Here is a 22,923-nt window from a genome sequence, read left to right as displayed (position 1 = left end):
GTAGAACTGAATGGACTTGTAGTCTATGAAGTTTTACATTGTTTTGTTTTTGAGTAGAGTTATGTAACAAAAAAAAATCTACATTTGTAACTTGCACTTGCACGATAAAGAGATTGCACTACAGTACTACTAGTATGAGGTAAATTGAAAAATACTATTTCTTTTGTTTGTCATTTTTTATAGTGCAAATATTTGTAATTAAAAGTAATATAAAGTGAGCACTATACACTTTGTATTTTGTGTTGTAATTGAAATAAATATATGTGAAAATGTAGAAAACAACCAAAAATATTTAATAAATTTCTATTGGTATTCTATTGTTTAACAGTGCAGTTAAAACTGCGATCAATCACAATTAATTTCTTTAATCGCGTGAGTTAACTGCGATTAATCGACAGTCCTACTATTAATCTATTTCTTTTAAAAAACTATTGCACCACATCAACTCAATGAAGACAATTTTGTGATGTGCAAAAAAAATTTTTTTTACTAACAAACCTGTTCCTTTACCACATAGATGAGCATGTTTTTGTACCATCGTACTACATGTGGGCATACTTTTAACAAGAGTCTATCACAAGCTGTATAAATATAAGTAGATTTATGTCTGTCATCATTAGTCGTCCACTGTTCACTTAAGCCCTCTGGTGAAGCCAAAACAATGTCTACACCCCATCTGTACATTGTTGTCAACAAACTATTCGTCTTTCTCGAATAATTTGAAAATGGAGAACTTCCCCCCCTTCTCTCCAAAAAGTTAAACCCATGTGCAGGAGAGGAGGGGATTGAAAGAACAAGCAGTGGGGACTCCTCTAAGCTGCCTTCTAGCCCACAACATTCCTTTTTTCCTTCTCTTCCTCTTTCTATCACTGCACAGCCTTATGTTAGCTGTCATTTTCCCAGGTAGCATCTGCTGTTGTTCCCTTTAGAATGATACACTCTAGCCACTTCCTTTCTGCAACCTCTTGCATTGTACCCTCTCTTCTAGCTGTCTTGATAGAGTGCTAATTGCACGCTCGCCCCCATTCTCTCAAAGGCATTTCTATTTACTGCGAAGGAAAACTGTACCAGTTCCAAACAATTATCCACCAGTAATGTATTTTCATCTAATCAAACACCACCTCTTCTAGTTTTTTGATTCCTTGAAGATGCTGTAAATTGGTTCATGTAGCAGTTTTTAAACTAAGAGATGGGGGAAAGCCAATTGCTGCAGCGGAGCATGTGGATCGGACAAAGACTTCTCTTGGAGGAGAGTCTATTGATAGAGATTCTCTAGGTTCTAGTGAGGAGGAGAGGATGGAAGAGGATAAAGTATGGGCCAGATCAGATGAGAAACATTCACATAAAAAAGAATCTGACACATCAGAAAAGGGCAGACAAATAAACAGTGACCAGTTTTTAAAGTGCTTGTACACAAATGCTAGAAATCTAAATAATAAGATGAGTGAACTAGAGTGCCTTGTGTTAAAAGAGGATATTGATATAATAGGCATCACAGAAACCTTGTGGAGTGGGGACAATCAATGGGACACAATCATTCCGGGGTACAAAATATATCGGAAGGACAGAACAGGTTGTGTGGGGGGGAGTAAGAAAACGTAGAATAAATTAAATAAAAATCTTAAATGAATCCACATGTTCCATAGAATCTCTATGGATAGTAATTCTATGCTCTAATAAGAATATAACAGTAAGGCTCTATTATCGACCACCTGACTAGGACAGTGATAGTGACTATGAAATGCTAAGGGAGATTAGAGAGGCTATCAAAATAAAGAACTTGATAATAATGGGGGATTTCAATTATCCCCATATTGACTGGGAACATGTCACCTCAGGACGAAATGCAGAGACAAAATTTCTCAATACTTTAAATGACTGCTTCTTGGAGCAGCTGGTACAGGAACCCACAAGGGGAGAGGCAACTCTCGATTTAGTCCTGAGTGGAGCGCAGGATCTGGTCCACGAGGTAACTATAACAAGGACCGCTTGGAAATAGTGACCATAATATATCAACATTTAACATTCCTATGGTGGGAAGAACACCTCAACAGCCCAACACTGTGCATTTAATTTCAGAAAGGGGAGCTATGCAAAAATGAGCAGGTTAGTTAAACAGAAATTAAAAGGTAAAGTGACTAGAGTGAAATCCCGGCAAGCTGCATGGACACTTTTCAAAGACACCATAATAGAGGCCCAACTTAAATGTATACCCCCAATGAAAAAACACAGTAAAAACTAAAAAAGAGCTGCTGTGGCTTGGCTTACCCATGTAAAAGAAGCAGTGAGAGATAAAAAGGCATCTTTTAAAAAGTGGAAGTCAAATCCTAGTGCGGTAAATAGAAAGTAGCATAAATACTGCCAAATTAAGTGTAAAAATGTAATAAGAAATGCCAAAAAGGAGTTTGAAGAACAGGTAGCCAAAAACTCCAAAGGTAATAACAAAATGTTTTTTAAGTACATCAGAAGCAGGAAGCCTGCTAAACAACCAGTGGGGCCCCTGGACGATCGAGATACAAAAGGAGCACTTAAAGACGATAAAGTCATTGCGGAGAAACTAAATGAATTCTTTGCTTCAGTCTTCACGGCTGAGGATGTTAGGGAGATTCCCAAACCTGAGCCATCCTTTGTAGGTGACAAATCTGAGGAATTGTCACAGATTGAAGTGTCACTAGAGGAAGTTTTGGAATTAATTGATAAACTTAACAGTAACAAGTCACTGGGACCAGATGGCATTCACCCAAGAGTTCTGAAAGAACTCAAATGTGAAATTGTGGAACTATTAACTATGGTTTGTAACCTGTCCTTTAAATCGGTTTCTGTACCCAATGACTGGAAGATAGCTAATGTAACGCCAATATTTAAAAAGGGCTCTAGAGGTGATCCCGGCAATTACAGACCGGTAAATCTAACGTCAGTACCGCGCAAATTAGTTGAAACAATAGTAAAGAATAAAATTGTCAGACACATAGAAGAACATAATTCATTGGGCAAAAGTCAACATGGTTTCTGTAAAGGGAAATCATGTCATACTAATCTAGTAGAGTTCTTTGAAGGGGTCAACAATCATGTGGACAAGGGGGATCCAGTGGACATAGTGTACTTAGTTTTCCAGAAAGCCTTTGACAAGGTCCCTCACCAAAGGATCTTACATAAATTAAGTTGTCATGGAATAAGAGGGAAGATCCTTTCATGGATTGAGAACTGGTTAAAAGACCGGGAACAAAGGGTAGGAATAAATGGTAAATTTTCAGAATGGAGAGGGGTAACTAGTGATGTTCCTCAAGGGTCAGTCATAGGACCAATCCTATTCAACTTAATATGATGGGGGCTAATTTAACTACAACTAATCAGGAAAGAGATCTTGGAGTAATCGTGGCTAGTTCTCTGAAGACATCCACGCAGTGTGCAGCAACAGTCAGAAAAGCAAACAGGATGTTAGGAATCATTAAAAAAGGGATAGAGAATAAGGTGGAGAATAAGGTGGAGAATATCTTATTGCCCTTATATAAATCCATGGTACCCCCACATCTTGAATACTGCATACAGATGTGGTCTCATCTCAAAAAAGCTATACTGGCATTAGAAAAAGTTCAGAAAAGGGCAACTAAAATGATTAGGGGTTTGGAATGGGTCCCATATGAGGAAAGATTAAAGAGGCTATGACTTTTCAGCTTGGAAAAGAGGAGACCAAGGGGGGATATGATAGAGGTATATAACATCATGAGTGGTGTGGAGAAAGTGAATAAGGAAAAGTTATGTACTTGTTCCCATAATACAAGAACTAGGGGCCACCAAATGAAATTAATGGGCAGCAGTTTTAAACCAAATAAAAGGAAGTTCTTCTTCACACAGCGCACAGTCAACCTGTGGAACTCCTTGCCTGAGGAGGTTGTGAAGGCTAGGACTATAACAGGGTTTAAAAGAGAGCTAGATAAATTCATGAAGGTTAAGTCCATTAATGGCTATTAGCCAGGATGGGTAAGGACTGATGTCCCTATCCTCTGTTTGTCAGAGAGTGGAGATGGATGGCAGGAGAGAGATCACTTGCTCATTACCTGTTAGGTTCACTCCCTCTGAGGCACCTGGCATTGGCCACTGTCGGTAGACAGGATACTGGGCTGGAAGGACCTTTGGTCTGACCCAGTATGGCCGTTCTTATGTAGAGAAAATTTCACTATATAGAATTAAATAATAAATTTATCTCATAGTGAAATGTGAAACCACCGGATTCACAAGTGGGGAAACCTCATTGGAATTATTCCCAGATCAAATCTTAGTTGAAATGGAGTTAAAGTTAAAATAAATGTCATGTATGTTTTTAAAAAATCTATATATTATATAAAGCAACAGAGGGTCCTGTGGCACCTTTGAGACTAACAGAAGTATTGGGAGCATAAGCTTTCGTGGGTAAGAACCTCACTTCTTCAGATGTCTTGCATCTGAAGAAGTGAGGTTCTTACCCACGAAAGCTTATGCTCCCAATACTTCTGTTAGTCTCAAAGGTGCCACAGGACCCTCTGTTGCTTTTTACAGATTCAGACTAACACGGCTACCCCTCTGATACTATATATTATATGAACAGGAAAATATATTGGCCATAAGTAGACAATTTTGAATTTCATACCGTCCTGAACTCTTCATCTATAAAGATTCCCTTTACCAATATCCCACTCCAGTACCCCTTTCTAATACATTTTAGAGATTTGATTTCCCTGCCAGAACTTTTCACACCACAAATTGTAAAACACTAATTTATATGGGATTGGGACTGCAGCATACCACTAAAATTCAGAGACTACAAGAGCTCATATTTTAACACTTGCCTGCACCAGGAATTATTCCTGATTAACTCCATGTGTGGACACTCTTACTCCAAAATAAGGCTGACTTTTTCCAATTTAACTTAATCCATTTATGCCTGAAGAAGAACATTGACACATGGATTTATTCGTTCAGGGCAACCAGATGGAATTGTTAGGGAAAGAGTAGAAAACAGTAGGAAAGAGTAGAGATCAGGTGGGCGGTGATTGGAGGTAGGGACCAATTTACTGCGCTTTTGTGAAAGATGTGTTTGTGTTTCAAAATTAAGTTTTATAATAGAAACTACCTCACAGCCTTAACTACAGTCACTAGAGGCCAGATTCAAATCCCCTGGAAATCTTTCCATTGACTCCACTTTAGATCAGTCCTTTAAGTGGCTCCATGATGATCAGTGGCTTTATCGTGCATGGGAATTAAATCAATCTTTGCTATAATGTATAATATGTTTGATTTATGAATTGATTTATTTTTAATATACCCAATCTAACTGCCAGATAATTTATTGTAGAATTACCAACTGTTACCAGAATAGTGATTTTTTTTTTTTTTTTTAAAGGATGCTACTCTGAGACAGGTTTGCCCTTTCAGTTTACAAAGCATTTTAGTTTGAGGTTGTTTGGTCCTAAATTATTGACGGTTTAATATTAGAATTTGCTAATATTCTGAAAGCAGTTATCCACACAACTATTGGCTATCTTAAACAATAGCACATTTTATTATAACACACAAAAGTGTCAGGAAATTCCTTTGTCCATTTATTTTAACTTTCCAATACATTTCAGACAATTATGCAGTAATATATTTCACTGCAAGCTTCTTTGAGTCCCAACTTCTTAGTTATATAATTATAAATGAAAATATTTTAAACCGTATTGGAATAACCAGTGAAAACAAGCTCTAAACAACATTCTTTAAAAAAAAATTACCCAGCTACTCCAAAAGAAAGAAGTTTCCCCACCTGACAGAAAAGCAATTTTCTATTGCATTTGGAATGCAAGTCACTTGTTAGTGACTCAATCTCTATAATCCTGTTGCCAGCCATATTGGAAGGGGAGCAGAATCAATGCTCCAGCCTCTATTTCAAATAGGGTAAGGAGGAAAGAAAACCCAGGAGGGAGCATTTGGGCTGTTGAAAGAAGAAAAACAACATTGAAGGTTCAAGGGGAAAAAGTGGGGGAGAATGAAAAGAAGAGGATAAATAAGAGGGAAAATGGGGGTCCATGAGACACACTCATGCTCGCTCACAGTCCCACATGACATTTTCTTAAGCAAACTAGGGAAATGTGGTTTGGATGAAATTACTATAAGGTGGATGCACAAGTGATTGAAAATACAAAAAGTCGTTATCTGTCCGAACTGGGAGAAAGTATCTAGTGGGGTCTCACAGGGGCCTGTTCGCAGACTGGTGCTATTCAGTATTTTCATTAATGACAGATAATGGAGTGGAGAGTATTCTTATAAAATGTGCGGATGACACCAAGCTGAGAGTGGTTGCTAGCACTTCGAAGAACAGGATTAAAATTCAACAAGATGAAATTCAGTAAAGACAAGTGCAAAGTACTACATTAAGGAAGGAAAAATCAAAAGCATAATTACAAATTGGGGAATAATTGGATAGGCAGTAGTACTGCTGAAAAGGATCTGGGGGTTATAATGTATCACAAACTGAATATGAGTCAACAATGTGATGCAGACATTCTGTGGTGTATTAACATGAGTGTTGTACTAAGACACGGGAGGTAATTGTTCTGCTCTACTCAGCACTGGTGAGGCCGCAGCTGAAATACCGTTTCCAGCTCTGGGACCACACTTCAAGACAGATGTGAACAAATTGTAGAGAGAGCCCAGAGGAGAGCAACAAAATAAGAGGTTTAGAAAGCAAGACCTATTAGGAAAGATAAAAGAATTGGGCAGGCTTAGTCTAAAGAAAAGAAGACTGAAGGGGAGACCTGATAGCATTCAAACGTGTAAGAGGTTGTTATAAAGAGAACAGTGATCAATTGTTCTCCATGACCACTGAGGATAGGACAAGAAGTAAGCAGCTCAGTTTACAACATGGGAGATTTAGGTTAGATTTGAGGAAAAGTAAGGATAGTTAAGCTCCAGAACAGGTTGCCAGGGGATGTTGTTGAATCCTTGTCATTGGAGGTTTTGAAGAACAGTCTTTTAAATAGCCAGAGATGATCTAGGTATATTTAATTTTGCCTCAGTATTGGGTGGGAGGTGAACATTGAGGATCCCTTCCAACCCTACATTAGAATAAGTTCCACATTAGGAAAGTGTGAGAACCCCCTGACTTGTATCTTTATCCTCAAAAATGGAAGGAAGTCTTCATCTGCCAAAACCCAGCACATTTTTAGTTCCCAAATCACAGTTTTCATAAATGTGTTAGGATTTTTTTTCAAGCAGTTGTAATTTTTAAGCAAAGTTCTGTATCATGTGAGGGAAACTGAATTGCCTGAAACTGAGGTAGCTAGGGGGAATTCAAAGGAATCCAAAAGAGAAAGAAGAATAGGTTGAGGAACTTCCTAAGTCAATAAATGATGCCAGAAAAAAGACAAACAGTGTCACTGGTAAATTCTTGGGCATAGAAGAGAGAAGACAAAGTTAGTAGTTTTCAGAATTTGTTGGCTTTATTTTTGTAAGGTGCTCAAATAGCACAACATAAGTACCTAGATGGATAGATGCAGTAAAAGTTAATAAAGAAATTTCTGCTGATGCTACAGTATATAGAAGACCTTTATTGCTACTAAAAATAACATTTATAGGCATTTAAAAGGGAACTAATAACTGTGATCAATACTGCCCATGCATGGCTCAGTTTGTTGTTTTTATCTTTGTCTTTAATGGTTCCCTGTACTGTTGGAGGGTTTGCGGGGGGGGGGGGGGGGAGAAGGGGATGATTTAGTGTGGACTATCAAATGTATCTGCTCTTTAATTTATCTTCCAGACATCCTTTTGGGTTTTATTATTGTAATGGAATAAACTAAGCATTTGGTGGACAACTGAATAAACAGTAGCATGGTTCAAGTTTAGTCCCTTTCAAGAGTACATGGGTCACATTCCCTGTGACTCTCATCTTAGGTTTTCAGATTTTTCTTTGCCTCCCATTTAATCTCATGATACATAGTGTATCTTCTGGTACGTACATAGTGTGTTCAGATTTCCCTAAGTCTTGTAATGACTGAGTTCACCTACTTCTAATTCTTTCTCACTGGTATATTTCACCATTTTTATTGCTGGGTTTTTCAAAGGTCTCCAAAACATCCTTATCATGCATTGAGAACTGCCTGGGCAGAACCCTGAGTCCATGTGAAGCTCTCCTGACTTCAGCTGCGTGCCAGGGTTTCATGTGGGTAGACTTCTGCAGCTACATGTTTCTCAGTACAGTGTCAGAGCTGTAGTATGTTCACTTTGGGAATATATAAAGTACATCAATTTGAATAAACTTTTTTGTAATGGAACCATTCCGTGCACAAGAAATACTCATTACTTAATAACACTGCAAGCTGGGAACGTGCTGCTTTATTAGGGTTACCATATTTCAGCAAGTAAAAAAGAGGATGGGAGGAGCCCCGCCCCTGCACCTCCCACTTCCCACCCCCCCAGAATTCCCGACCCTCCCCCCCGCTCCTTGTCCCCTCACTGCCCCCTCCTGGGACCCCTGCTCCTAACTGCCCCCCAGAACCCCACCCCCTATTTATGTACAGGCGTGACTACCTGCCCTTTCCTGGTTACTATACGCGGCCAGTCCACATCCACATCCAGTAGTTAAAAAAAAATAAACTAATAATTTAAATTGGAATTTCATCCATTAATAAGTATTTATTATATAGTTAAAACCATTCTATTGAAGGACAGATATTAAATAACACTAAATATGTTAATGTTCAAAACAATATTAAAAATTTGAAAGAGCATGGAAACCAAAATAGCTAAAATTTAGTTTTGGCAAGATACACGGAATGGAAACTCCGGGATCTTTACCTGTCACTGAATATAGCCATCATACCAATAGTGGAATATAAAACAAGTCTACATATACTCTCCTTAAAATTTTTACTTCTGTCCATTCCCAATAATTGTAACAAATCATTATTACCTTCACTCCACTTGCCACGCGCCCCAAGCACAAAACCAAAGAAGTGGATATTTTTACCTCCCGTTAAGTTTTTAATTTCTTCCTCTAACTCAAGATAATAAGCCACCTTCTCACTGTGGGCTTGTTCCAAACTTCCGGCATTATCCTCCCATCGCACTGTAACATCAACCACCACTGCTGTATCTCCTTTTATAAATATAATATCCGGCTTTCTTAACTCACCCTTACTATTTCTCAAATGGGGCTCTATTATTGCCTTCCACCCTAATTTACCAACCTTATCTACAACTGCAGACACTACTCTATTATGCCTTTTTATCCTAGCATTCTTAGTCTTATAACATTGTCCTGAGATATGGGGAACAGTCTCCCGCACTTTACCGCACCATCTACAAAGAGCATTCACACCTCCTCTTCCTCTTGCTAATGTCTCCCTAGTAAGATAAATATTTGCCCTAAGCTGCAATGCTGCGATATACGCTGACGATTTAACTTTACTAGAGTTTCTAAAAATCGAATTACTAATTAAATCATTTTTAAAATATTTTATCCCTACTCCCTGACATCTCAGTTCCGACCATCTTAAAAACTCCTCTTCCCTCCATTTCTTGGGATGAGATGTTACTGCACTAAATAACAATATTTTATCCACAAGATTTTCACCTGCATATAGATAAGATAGGTCCATCCAATCATCTCTCGAGACAATATGTCTCCTCCATTTACGAATTAACATATTTGGGATTTGCACACTAAACTTAGTGAGAGCTAAACCACCATCCCTACCTCTAGAATAAAATATCCCATCTGTGGTACACTGAGGTAAATGTAAAATCTCTTTAACTATTTTTCTAACCAACACATCAAGATCATCTAAAAGATTAAAAGGGGGTTCTATTAAAAGAAGATTATAAAATAGCTTCGGTAAGATGTATGTCTGTAAAATTAATATTTTTGGGGCCGGTTTTAATGGGGCCTTAATTAAATTCTCACTCCAATCTTTCAATTTTTCTTTAAGTACCGGTCCCCCTACACCTATCCAGGGATCTATTCTAGCTCCTAAATATTTTTCAAAATCCCCTGGTTGAACATATTCAATCTCCTCTGACCCTATCTGCCAATTATCCTTAGGATTAACTACATAGGTTTTATGTTTAGTTAAAATATGAAAGCCTTTCGTTTTCTTCACATTAACAGAGAGATTAGTATTTTTACAAAACTCCTCTAAGATACCCAAATTTTTGATCATTCCTTTATATGAGCTACTTAAAATTGCCACATCATCAGCAAAAGCCAATGACGTGACACTATTACCCTTAACATAAAAACCACTTCCTTCTACTTCTAATCTAGTTAAAAGGGGATCCATAGCAATATTAAACAAAATTGGAGACAACGGGTCACCCTGCTTGACCCCCCTCCTAATTAAAATAGACTCAGTAGCTTCATCACCCACCCATACCCTAGTTGTGCAATTATCATAAAGGTCCCTAATAATATCTATAAAATGTTCATCTATACCAAATCTTCTCAACCCGGCTATTATATGTCCGTGTCCCACAGAATCAAATGCTTTAGCCAGATCTACAAACACTATTGCAATTTCATTCCCATTTCGTTTAGCCCCTTTAATCAAATTATCTAATGTAGCAATATTTTCCTCACACCCAGGGGCGGATATAAACCCTTTTTGTCTACTACATATCTTAACTGTTTCCACCAGTCTTTTTGCTAATATTTTGGTATAGATTCTAATCCAAACTGACCCAATTGTCAATGGTCTCCAAGATGTTAACTTCTTCATTTCCTCCTCATCTTGTGTCTTTGGTATTAAAATCGTTCTATTTTTCTTAAATTCATCTGGTACCTGTCTATTTAGAAACCATATATTAAAAATTTTTGTAAGTATTAAGGAGTCTAAATTAAAAATATCCCACAAATTTCTCACTTTTACTTTATCTGGGCCAGGAGCACTATCTTTTCTTATTTCTCTTAAAGCTATTCTAATCTCATCCACAGAGATCGGACTCATTAATATATCATTATCCGCATTCTCTGTGGATGATGGCCACCCTATCATATTACCATGTCCAATTGTTCCCAAAATATTTACATAGTATTCCTCAATTTCTTTCATAGGGATAGCACACTTAGCCTTATCTGGCTCTCCCATTATAATGCGAGTCAATCTTCTTCTATCCTTATCAAATAATTGTTGATAGAATTTATACTTAGCTTTCTTTGTAGCATATCTCCTACTTGCATTAAATTGCTTCCTTCTCTCCTCCTTTCTCATCTTCCCTTTTCCTTTATTCCTCAACTCTATTTGACTTTCATTTCTAGGGTCCTTTCCCTCTACTAATGAATAACATAATTTTTCCAACATTGCCCATCCGAGAGCTTTTGTTAAATCCTCCTTTAATAATCCTTCAATTTCCCCTAAACTATTTATTATTTCTCTTCCCTCCCTACTTTGTTTTCCCCGTTTACATATTTTCTCCACTAAATCCACTTCTGGATGTCCTTTTAGTGGGAAAATCCTCTCTCTTGGGGGCGGAATTTCTAATATATGTACTCTAATGTCCTCTACCTCAGTCACTTCCTCCCTATCTCCTGTTACCACTAACTTCTTCTTTGCTAATTCTCGTCTTTTATCTGATATTTGTTTATTCGTTTTGGTCCTCATCTCGCTCTCAATACATTTATTTATATTCCTTTTCCCAATATATTTCCTTTCCAACTGTATAAGCTGCGCAACCTCATCTTTGGTCCATATACGAGATCTAATCGATCCCTCTTTGATCTTACTTTTAGCAGCCATATCTTCTTTTCTTTGCTCATTCCTCACAGCAGGGTGTCTATGTCTACAGTGTTGGCTCAATCCAGATCTAGTATGAAAACCAAGCCCACAGACCGAGCACGTATGGCTCTTCATTGGGGTATCCGCCTTCTTGGGTATGCACTTGGGGTAGTGGCAAGCTATATTACGATATTGAGAAGATTTTCCACATTTACTACATACAACTCGTATGGCTTTACTTTTATGAACCACATTAATGTGTTTGGCCCATTTACCAAATGTTGGTAATATCTGGGGACATATTGGACAATTAAAACTATCAACAGGATACTCTAAATAAAAAACCCCATCCTTCCACGAACTACTTTCTGATATATTTATATTACTACCAGTACTGTTAAGATCCTTATTACGATCCCTATTAAAATCAGTACTTGGTCTAAAACTATTTAATAAACTAGACCCATTAACTAAATGAGCATTAAGATATCCCGATTCCCTAACATATGGATCATCAAATGTACTTAAATACTTAAAATCTGGATTAAAACTGTCCATAGTTAAATCATTAAAAGTGTCCCTTGTAAAAACCATCGGTAAGATAGATAAAATCTCCTCACCATGATCATCACAAACATTCTCCTCTACCTCCTCTCCATGCTCCACTGGGAGGACTTGATTCTCACTCTCATTCTCATGAGACTTCATTATAGTCCACACCATTTTATCCATTGGTCCAGCGACCCTGATCACACCCCTAATATATTTAACACTGTCAGCCGGGGCATCAAAGCCAACAGCGGGGGCGTTATTAACCCGGTCCAGCGCCAATCCGGTATAAAAATATAAATTACTTTTTTCCATAGCTAAAAGATTTACCCTTCTCAGGGGGAAACTAACCCTTTCCAGGGGGAAACTAACCCGTACCTGGGGGAAACTTACCCTTTCCAGGGGGAAACTAACCCGTGCCTGGGGGGAGGCTACCCTTACCAGGGGGGCATCCATGTGGCACCATATAGGGCTGCCCAACCCCGTCCCACACCCCACTGAATGTGGGATGTGGGTTCGTCCTCCGCAATCCGCCTGGCTATCCAAGCCAGTTACCGACTGGGCAGCAGTGGAGGAGGAGCGGGGGAGGAGCTCCAGACTGCCGGAGGCGATCTGCGAATGCAGGGAGGGAGGGAGTGATCTCTGCTGCAGGGGAGGCAGAGGAGGGGCTCTCTCTGGCTGTCAGAGCCCCATGTAAGTGACACCGGCCGGCAGCACTGTTAGCCGCGCGCGCTCTGCGTGGGGGGGAAGTCCGGACATTTACAAATTCCCCCCAGACGCTATTTTTAGCTCAAAAAGCCGGACGTGTCCTGGGGAATTCGGATGAATGGTAACCCTAGCTTTATTCAACTACATAACAGACAGAGCAGGGAGGAACAGACACATTAGCTAAAGAGGAAGTAAGGGAGGGCTAGATCATAGCTGCAACTCATAATGTTCTAAATAGCCCTTGATGATCACTAGACTACATAATTCCCATTTTAATTTACAGCCCAGATATAATATTTTAAATAACCAGGGGCTATTCTTTCTCTCTCATGGAGTAATGCATCTCCGCGACAGCTGGGGTCGCCTCCAGGGTCATGGCATGAACCTGATCCTGACATCTTGTGATTCCACCACTACTTAAATAGACTTTAAAGACAAGAGTCCAGTTTGCTTTGAGATAGTACCCAGAATCCATGTGGGCTGGCGAGTATTGAAACAGTTTAGTTTTAGTTCTTGCAACCAGTCTCAGCATCCCAGGTTTTGCTGTTGTCCCTGGACCACTAGGACTGGTAATTTTTTCTTTTGGCTTTTATATTTTACAGGGGCAAGCACAGCATTACCTCCTTGGTGGGTTCTCTGCTGTAGGCACTCAGGGTCATTCTTGCATTCACTATCAGGCTCAGTTCTGCTTTGCATTGCTGATATGTTTATAGATTCATTGATCGCAGTAGCTGAAACTCCTGTATTTAACTCTGTTAATTTGTAAGGTCCCACATTTTCCCTTTTAGACAATACATAGTGTGTACCTCCTTTGTGTCTTCCTTTCCCACAAGGTAACAAGCTTTCTGCTTTCTTCTGTTTGCTCTGTTTTTTTAGTCTACCCCTTCTGGGCTTGAGATGCTGTTTGCTTTGCATCATCTGGCTGAGTGTCCAATCTGGAGGCACTTATGGCATTGGGCTGTTTTAAATTTACAAACAGATTCAAAATGAGCTCCTTTGAACACCCCTCAGGAGTCCCTTGCAGCTGGCTTTGCATTTTGCTTATTGAATCAGCTTGATTGTCCCTGCATTCTAAGTGCAAATCTCGTAAGCTTTTCACTGCTTCCATTGCTGTTGCTAATTCTGCTGCTTTGGGTCAGGTTAAGTTCCCCTCTGACAGCAGTTGTCTTTGTTAATTCAAAGACAATGATTATTATTGATACCACAAACAAATCTGTCCCACAGCATGTCCTCTAGGATGCTTCCAAATTAGCAGTATTCCATTAGTCTTTTTAGCTGTGACACATACACAGGTACACTTTCACCTTGCCACCTCATTCTAGTATGAAACTTGAAACATTCTGTAATAATGGTTGGCTTTGGTGTGTAGTACTCTGCTAACATCTTTTGAAGGTCATGCAAACTCTTATCTCCTGGTTTTTGAGGTTGTAACAAACTCCTTAAGAGAGAGTGGGTTTTACTATCAGACACTGAGGAAAATTGCTTTCTGTTTTGTCCTTATCTGTAATCTCATTTGCAAGAACATAGTGGCCCAGTCTTCCAATATATTGCTGCCAATCTTCATTTTCTGAATTAAACTCCTCAGTTTTCCCATGAATTACCACTTTTATGTTCTTCCTCGTCGCCAGTTTTGTGAAGAGACCCACTCCGCGCATAAGAAACACACTTTAGTTGCAGTGCTGCAGTCTGGGAACCTGTTGCTGTATTCAGCCATATAACAAACAGTGGGAGAAAACGTGCCCTAACAAGACAAAGTAAGGGGAGGAGGTGGAGCATGGCTCCAACCTCTAGTATTTTGAGTATCCCAATTAACCCTTTGATAATCACATTACTACACAATTATATCTGGTAAGATAACTATATCCTTTGAGTACAATAGCATTTTAAGATGGAAAATTTGCAAGCTGAATCACTGAAGCCATTAAAAATATATCCTATGTATATAAAATATGCTTGTCATAAAACTATGGGGAAAATCAGAATCAGAAAATGGTATTTTCTTATCTTTTTAATTATTTCAACTTTTTTAGAAAATTTACCAGGTAATATACAGACAGTCTCAGCACATTATCATATTGTTATTGTATGCCAACCTGTGCTAGTAAAGAACAGATGCATTTTCTTTGGGCTCAAGGTAAATTAGCGTTTAGTGTCAAATAAAATCAAAGCAGAAACTGTACTGAAGATAAAACTGAAAACAAAAAAAGCTGGATAGGTGTAAATTTATTACTTTCCTATTTTGTGCAACATTGCCTTTGTTTTTCACACATTGCTTTACCAAATAATAAATTTGGTTTGAAAATGTTTATTTTTGCAGTCCATAGAAACCCATCTGATCCGGAAATCTAGTGGAGGTCTAACGTACATTGCTGAGTGGAAAGGTGGCCTGCTCGAACATAAAATGGGACATCTGACCTGTTTTGCTGGAGGCATGTTTGCACTGGGTGGAGATGGGGCGCCTAATGATAAAACTGGGCGTCATATTGAACTTGGTGCTGAAATTGCTCGCACGTGTCATGAATCTTATGATCGTACAAGTAAGTACGAATTATGAATTTTGAGAGATTAGCTGTGCTTTAATCGTTATCTATAATTCTGTCCTGGGTAAAACAGGTGCAGAAGGTATTGTATGGTGCTCTGTTAAATTAATATAGAGTCCTTTTTGTTCCCTCATTGAAACTGTTGTTTTGCTCTGAATAGTGACTCTAAAAATGGTTCCTCATTGTCAACAGATATGCTATCTGTGTCTATTGCATCATATCTGCTTTCATTCGTGACAAAAATATTTTTGCTCCCTCCAGCTCTGTTGAGCCCACCACAAATGAAATGGATTCTATTCATTTGTGCATACATAGAACTATTAATGATGTTCTAAATACAAGGACAAATTCTGCTCCGAGTTCTTCCTGTGTCACATTTAGACAATAGGGTTACACAAAGATGACTGAATGCAGAATTTGTCCTTCAAGATCATTCTTAAAGTTGCTGAAGCAAGATGAAAGAACCCAGCCACGGTGAATTTGCCAGAGCGAACTGGAAAAAAATCATAGTCACAATACACATGAAATATCCCACAATGCAAGTTTTACAGTTACTCTTTGGAGTAAAACTGCAATTTAAAGCATTGATACACATATCCCTTTTGCACCAGCTATTGGGATTTCCCAGATATGACAATTATGAGGAGGAGTTTGGACACCCATAGCTAAAGTGCAGACTACACGTGTAATATCATTAACTTCATATGAAAGTATGATTAATGTTTAGTAATCTACATAAATTGTCATGGTTTGTGCCTGAAAAGGAGCATTTGTAGGTTTTAATACTATATTTACTGTGAAAAAACACTCAAACAATTGGAAAATGTACAGTTAAAATCCTGCATACAGAATCATCACTAACATTGTTACACATTTTATTTTTATTGTCTAGATATGAAACTGGGACCAGAAGCTTTCAGATTCGATGGAGGTGTAGAGGCCATTGCTACAAGGCAAAATGAGAAATATTACATCTTGCGACCTGAAGTTATAGAGACCTACATGTATATGTGGAGGTTCACTCACGATCCAAAATACAGACAGTGGGGATGGGAAGCAGTAGAGGTAACACATTTTGTGGGATTGTCTGGTGGGTTTTCGGTTTGTTTGTTTGTTTGAGAGAGAGTTTTCCTATTACAGCTTAATATCCTGGTAAATTATTTACTTTTGCTACTATTCAGTAACAATAAACGTGTTCATTTTGTGATTTGTTTGTCTAAAACAACAGGTGATGCAGTAAAATACTCTGGAGATTAAGATGAAATCAGATCATTTTGGCTTTGGCCAAATCTAGTCTTCCCAGTGATCTACATCAGTAAAACACCTCACATTTTTTCATTAGTTACCTCTTAGGCCAGAAATTCTGCAGGTCTGTACCAGGTGCAGAGTCAGGGCTTATTGGGGAAATCTGAGCAGTGTCAGCTGAATGACCGCTAATATGCACTAAAATTGATTTATAGGGAAAAATTTACATTATTAAATTTTTAGCAAAAGATGTTGTCAGGGATATTTAATTATTGCATTTTGATGACACAGTGAATAGGTTTCTTAAAGTAAATTTTGGCCAAGATTTCAAGTGACCAGAGATTTTTGATAGACAATTTTAGAAGTCTCAAAACTTAAGTCACTTTTGAAAATCTTGGCCTTAATTCATATTGTTTAAGGCCACAAGTAACCATTAGATCATCTAGTCTTACCTCCTGCATGTTACAGTCCACTATGTTTCATAGTTACCCCTGTACTGAGTCAAATAACTTCTGACTAAACCATAATTTGAGTTGGGTTTAAGCATCTCTTCCAGAAAGGCATCAGTCTTGATATGAAGACTTCAAGAGAGAGAGAATCCACCACTTCCCTTGTTAGTTTGTTCCAAAAACCAGTACTCATCCTCATGTCTGTCACTGTAATGCATCTTCTCCAGTTCTCAAATTGTTTTTGTGGCTCTATTCTACTGTCTCTCCTGTTTTTCAATCCTTTCTAAAATGTGAAAATCAGAATTGTGTTCCGTATTCCAGTATCAGTCTCACCATTGCCATATACAGAGGTAAAATCTATTCTCAACTCCTACTCTTTATTAACCTGTTTATACATCCAAGGATCACATTAGCCCCTGGTAGCCACAGCATCTCACTGGGAGTGCTTCTTGCGCTGTTTTCCACTATGACTCCTAGATACTTTTCAGAGTCACTGCTTTCCAGGATATAGTCCTTGTTCCTGGATTTTTTTTTTTATTTTTGGCTGTATTAAAACACGTTTTGTTTGAATGGGCCCAGTTTACCAAGCAATCCAGATCGCTCAGTATTGCTGCCCTGTCTACTCATCATCATTTATCATTCCACCCACTCTTTTCTCTCATCCACAGATTTTATCAGCAGTGATTTTACATTTACTTCCAGGTCATTCAGGAAAATAGAATCAGACCTAGTTCTTCAGAAACTCAGTAGAAACACCCCCATTTAGTGTTGATTCCCTATTTATGATTACTTTCTGAGATCTGTCAGTTAGCCAGCTCGTAATTCATTTAACATGTGCTTTTTAGATATTGTGTAGTTTTGATTTTTTTTTAATCAGAGTGTCATGTAGTACTAAGTCAAACATTTTACAAAAATCTAAGCGTATTACATCTACATAGTTACTTTGTCACCCAAACTAGTAATCTCATCTAAGAATGAAATCAAGTTTGTTTGACAAGACTTATTTTCCATAAAACCATGGCATTCATTATATTCCTATCCTCTAATTCTTTTATCAGTTGAACCCCTTATCAGTGTTTTCCTTATTTTGCCTAAGATTGATGTCTAGGCAAGAGGCCTATTGTTACCTGGGTCAAGCCACTTACCTTTTTTGAATAGTGGCATAATGTTAGAACTCTTCCAGTTTTGTGGCATTTTTCTGGTATTCTAAGATTTATTAAAAATTAACTCAATTGGCCAGAGATCTCCTCAGCCAGCTCTTTTAGGACTTTTGGGTGAAGTTATTCAGAACTGCAGATTTTAAAATGTGTATCCCTGTTGTTTAACATCCTCCTTGGTTATAATGTACTGGAAAATTTTTCACCATCCTTGTGTGATACAAAGTATGTCATACCTTTCCAGATACAGAATAGAAATATTTGCTGACGAGTCTGCCTTTCTGTATTAGTTAGTTAGATTTTATTTATTTATTTATTTATGTAAACAATTTTACCATCTCCATCTAAAAATGGGCCTATACAGTGCTAGGATTTATTTGGTCCCAATATACTTTAAAAATTCTGTTTTACTGTCCTGAGCTCTGCCATACCTGTGTCCCACATCAGTTTAAAAAATAACTCATCCTGGTCTGTAGTTTGATTTCATGGTCTGTAACAGATCCCCCCATCATTACCTCCTCCTGACTTTCTTAGTTAGCATTTTGATCCATATGTATTGCAGATCCTGCAGGTATGAGTTATCAGTAATTCTAAACAAGAAATGAAGTCTTTAATATAGAGTGCCACCCCACCTTCACCTCTGTTACCCACTCTAGCCTTCCTAAACAGTTTATGGCAAGAGATTTTAACATTCAAATTATGCAGCTCATCCCATCAGGTTTCAGTAATGCTTATTATATCGAGTTTCTACTCATAAATGAGAATTTCCAGTTACTCTTGTTTATTACCAAGACTCCTAGCATTGGTATATAAATAATTGAAAAATTTATTCACTTCACATTCTTTGCTACTTTAAACCAATTTGTTTGAAACGTGGTGATAATTTGCCTTCTTATCACCTGCTCCCCTTGTGTTACATGCTTAACTTCCTCCTGGCTGCTCCAGCTAGTCTCCAACTGAGATGATTTCCCTCTGCCCCCCACCATCTGTGAGATGCAGGCCATTCCATTCCTACTATCCCTTCTCCCACTGAAATGTGGTCCAGCGTTCCACAAAACAAATACCTTCAGCTTCACACCAATCACACAGCCAATGGTTCACCTTCCCTATTTTCTGCCTTCTGTCTTCTCTCACTCGTGGGGCTGGAAGGATCTCTGAGAAGATCACTTGGACATTCTTCTCCTCCTCCAGCTCTCTTTCAAGATCCCTGAAGTCTGCTACATTCTGTGTAGTTCCACTTGATGCTGTGTCATTGGTTCCACTGGTGTATCATCACCTGTTGAGACTTGCCAGACAACTTCATAATCCTGCCCATTCTTGCCATTTTGCTCCAAGGAAACAGCACATCATCCTGTTATCTGTGAGTGTTTTGCTGAATTCTCTATCCACTCTTCTTAATATGGAGTCTTTAATCGTTCCCTTCCAGTGGGTAACTTAATTTTAACAAGGTAGTCTCCAGGATCTCCCTCCAGCACATCAGTGTACTTTTCCATGAATGGGAAACAGCCTGGAAGATATCAGGACTTGGAGAAGAATAGAAAGGGAAATCAATCTGATTTATCTCTCATGCTTAATTTAATCTGCCTTCAAAAATGTTTTGGCTGTCTTTGTTTACAAGTATCCTAGAAAATTGTTCCCCACTGATAAAAAGAACGGATCTGAAGACTCCATTTCACATCTTCTCCCACAAATATGTTTACTGAAGCCTTATTTTCAGTCTTTGACCTCTAGCACTCTGACAACAGGCAAGAATGAGTTAGATTTATTTTCTGTCATTCCTGTAGTTGGGAAATAGATTCTTTAAACTTTCTCACAAGTTTCAAAAATCTCAAGATGTATGCAGCATGTGAGTTTTCCTTTTCTTTTCAATGCTGCTCAAGTTTTGGCTGGCTACCTGCACTTTCTTATCCATGATCTTTTTGGGAGCTTCCTTCTCTAGCCTTTCTCTTCATCTAGTAGTAGTGCTGGTAGTGTTCTCTTCTTTAGTGTTAGGATGAAAATAATTAACATCACTATAGATACCTTATAAGTTACGGCATAATGTGAAGATTCATCAGCTCAATACATGGAGAAGCTCTCTCTGTCTCTATTACATGTTCAATATAAGTTATAGATTCATAGAGTCCAAAGCCAGAAGGGACCATTCTGATCATCGTGCCTGACCTTATGTAGGGGTACAGGTCATTGGACTTCCCTGGATTAATTCTTGTTTGAACTAGAGCAAAACCATCCGATCTTGATTTAAAAATTTTCAGTGATGGAGAATCCATCACAACCCTTGGTAAGTTGTTCCAGTGGTTAATTACCCTCACTGGTAAAAAATTTAATCTTATTTCTGAAGTTGTCCAGCTTCAACTTCCAGCCATTGTAACTCATTCTGCCTTAGTATTCTAGACTGAAGAGCCCTCTATTATCAAATATTTCTTCCTATAGATTTTGTCTATATAAGTTCTGATATGTTGTGATTAAGTCACCCCTTAGCCTTCTTTGCCTGTAAGACATGGTTTCCATTCCTTTAACCATTCTTGTGGCTCTTCTGTGCACCTTTTCAAAGTTGCAAATATCCTCCTTGAATTGTGGACACCAGAACTAGATCTACTATTCCAGTGGTTGTACCAGTGCCCAAATGCAGAGGTAAGATAACCTTCCTTCTCCTCCTCCTCATTACTCCCCTGTTTATTCATATGATGATGAGGATTCCTCATTTACAATTACATTTAGAGACCCATCAGTTACCCAGCTTTTTAATCATTTAATGTGTCTCATGGCTGTCTTTAAGTAATCCCATGCTTATCTCAAATTTGATTAGTTCTGTATTCTCCATTGTTTTTAAAGAAGTGAGAGAATTATAAACTATTTTGAGACTGCCTTCTAGGATGAATGACAGCAAGAACTTTCTTGCATGGCTGAAACAATAGTGATAGTGCTCTCTCTCAAAGAGGGAGATAACACAATTGTGAAAAAAGAACACTTAAAAAAATAGCAATTTACTTTTATTCTGGATTGCCGTGCTGTTAATGCAGATGTTTCCATAAATAACAGCCTTACCTCTCACAATTCAGATTCTCCTTCTGCCAAGTCTTGTAAATCATAATCTTGTGTTTGACATTAAAAATTCAACATCATAAATTCAGGCGAACACAGATTCAGCATTTTGAATTCAATATAGGTTAAAGTAGATGGGAAAAAATGCACAAGACAGAAGACATGTCTTGTTTAAACTTAAATATATTTCCCAATTTAAAAAACTGGACAGAAAAATTATAGTACATAAAAACATATATCTAAATAGGTCTATTTTGAAGTGTTACATTATAACATTTTTCTCCTCAATATCAGTTCCTTTTAAATACACTTTTGCATTTCCAAACACCACAACATAATCCCGTACTGTGGTAAGGACCGGGGCGAGCATCACTTTCAAGCTAAAAATATGCGGGTAGCTTGCTTGGATTTATAACAAAAAATAATGAATTATGAGATACATATATGTAGCAAGACACAGATTAATCTTGAACAACCTCTAAAGTGGGTAGAGGTCATAGATATTGCAGTAATAGTTAGTGACTGATTTTTACTCCCATCTCTCTTTTGGGAATGCTCCTTCTGTCAGTTTGCTAGTTTTAGACACGGCATCTACATTTCCTCCATTTTTCTGAGTATGTGATTTGAAATATAACCGCTTTCTCTACATAAACATATATTTACTGTAGACAGTTCAGTGGAATTTGTAAAACCAGTGTGAAAAACATGGGGGGCTACTGTCTCAAGAGATTGAGAATGGAATATATTGTCATTCACATCCAGGTTATGACTTTGGATCCAATTTATGTTGTTAGTGACTGAAAGATGTTACTCTGATGATCCATATCCAAACATCCAGCCACACAATATAATTTACAGTATCATATTCCTGGATTATTAAAATGTAATTTAAATTCTCAGTGCCATAAAACTCTGACCCTTATTTTAAGTGTATTTAAATTCTCTAGGACTAACATCTCCCTGGATTTCGCTTCAAATGAATAATCTGTTCCGAAGACAGTTATGTTAGACTTTGTCCCCTCTGTTAGTATATTATGGTACTGTAGGTATTTAAAATAAAGCACATAACAGAGGAAAATAGATAAAAAGATAAATTGTATTTAGTCTTAACACTATTACTGAGCTATCTGCAAGGTTACAAATATAGGAAAAGGCAAATTTAAAAACATTTGAAACAAAGGCAATAATAAAAAAAGGACTAGCACTGAAGTAAAAACTACTACACAAAAATCTTTATTACAAACAGAGTTGCTGCATACTCACAACATAACTGACACAAACCCAGAAAAGCAAGAAAATAAGAAGTTGGGTCACCTTACTGCCCAGACCCAGTACTCCTCTGCCCATAAGCCCACACCTTACTATAATTACTACTCCTAGACTCACACGCCATGACTTTAACTCTGTCCCTATTGGGCACACCTTTTACTAAAATATTTTTCATCAACACTAATAGTTGTGGATGTTTGGGCTAAGTTTGGTTATGTTGGAAGAAGGGTAGTTA

General features: G+C 38.0%; 1 protein-coding gene across 1 annotated transcript in view; it reads left to right on the top strand.

Annotated features, from left to right (window-relative positions):
* MAN1A1 (mannosidase alpha class 1A member 1) overlaps positions 1-22,923 on the top strand; it is a 216,425-nt gene that overhangs the window by 178,788 nt on the left and 14,714 nt on the right. The window contains exons 9-10 of the mRNA XM_005280172.4: positions 15,301-15,520; positions 16,416-16,588. Of these exons, the coding sequence (XP_005280229.1) occupies positions 15,301-15,520; positions 16,416-16,588 (393 nt within the window). The remainder of the gene's footprint in view (positions 1-15,300; positions 15,521-16,415; positions 16,589-22,923) is intronic.

Source organism: Chrysemys picta, chromosome 3 (assembly GCF_011386835.1).
Source record: "Chrysemys picta bellii isolate R12L10 chromosome 3, ASM1138683v2, whole genome shotgun sequence".
In the NCBI taxonomy this organism is placed as follows: Eukaryota; Metazoa; Chordata; order Testudines; family Emydidae; genus Chrysemys; species Chrysemys picta.
Note: the sequence above shows the minus strand (reverse complement) of the source record. Positions and strands in the feature narration are given on the sequence as shown.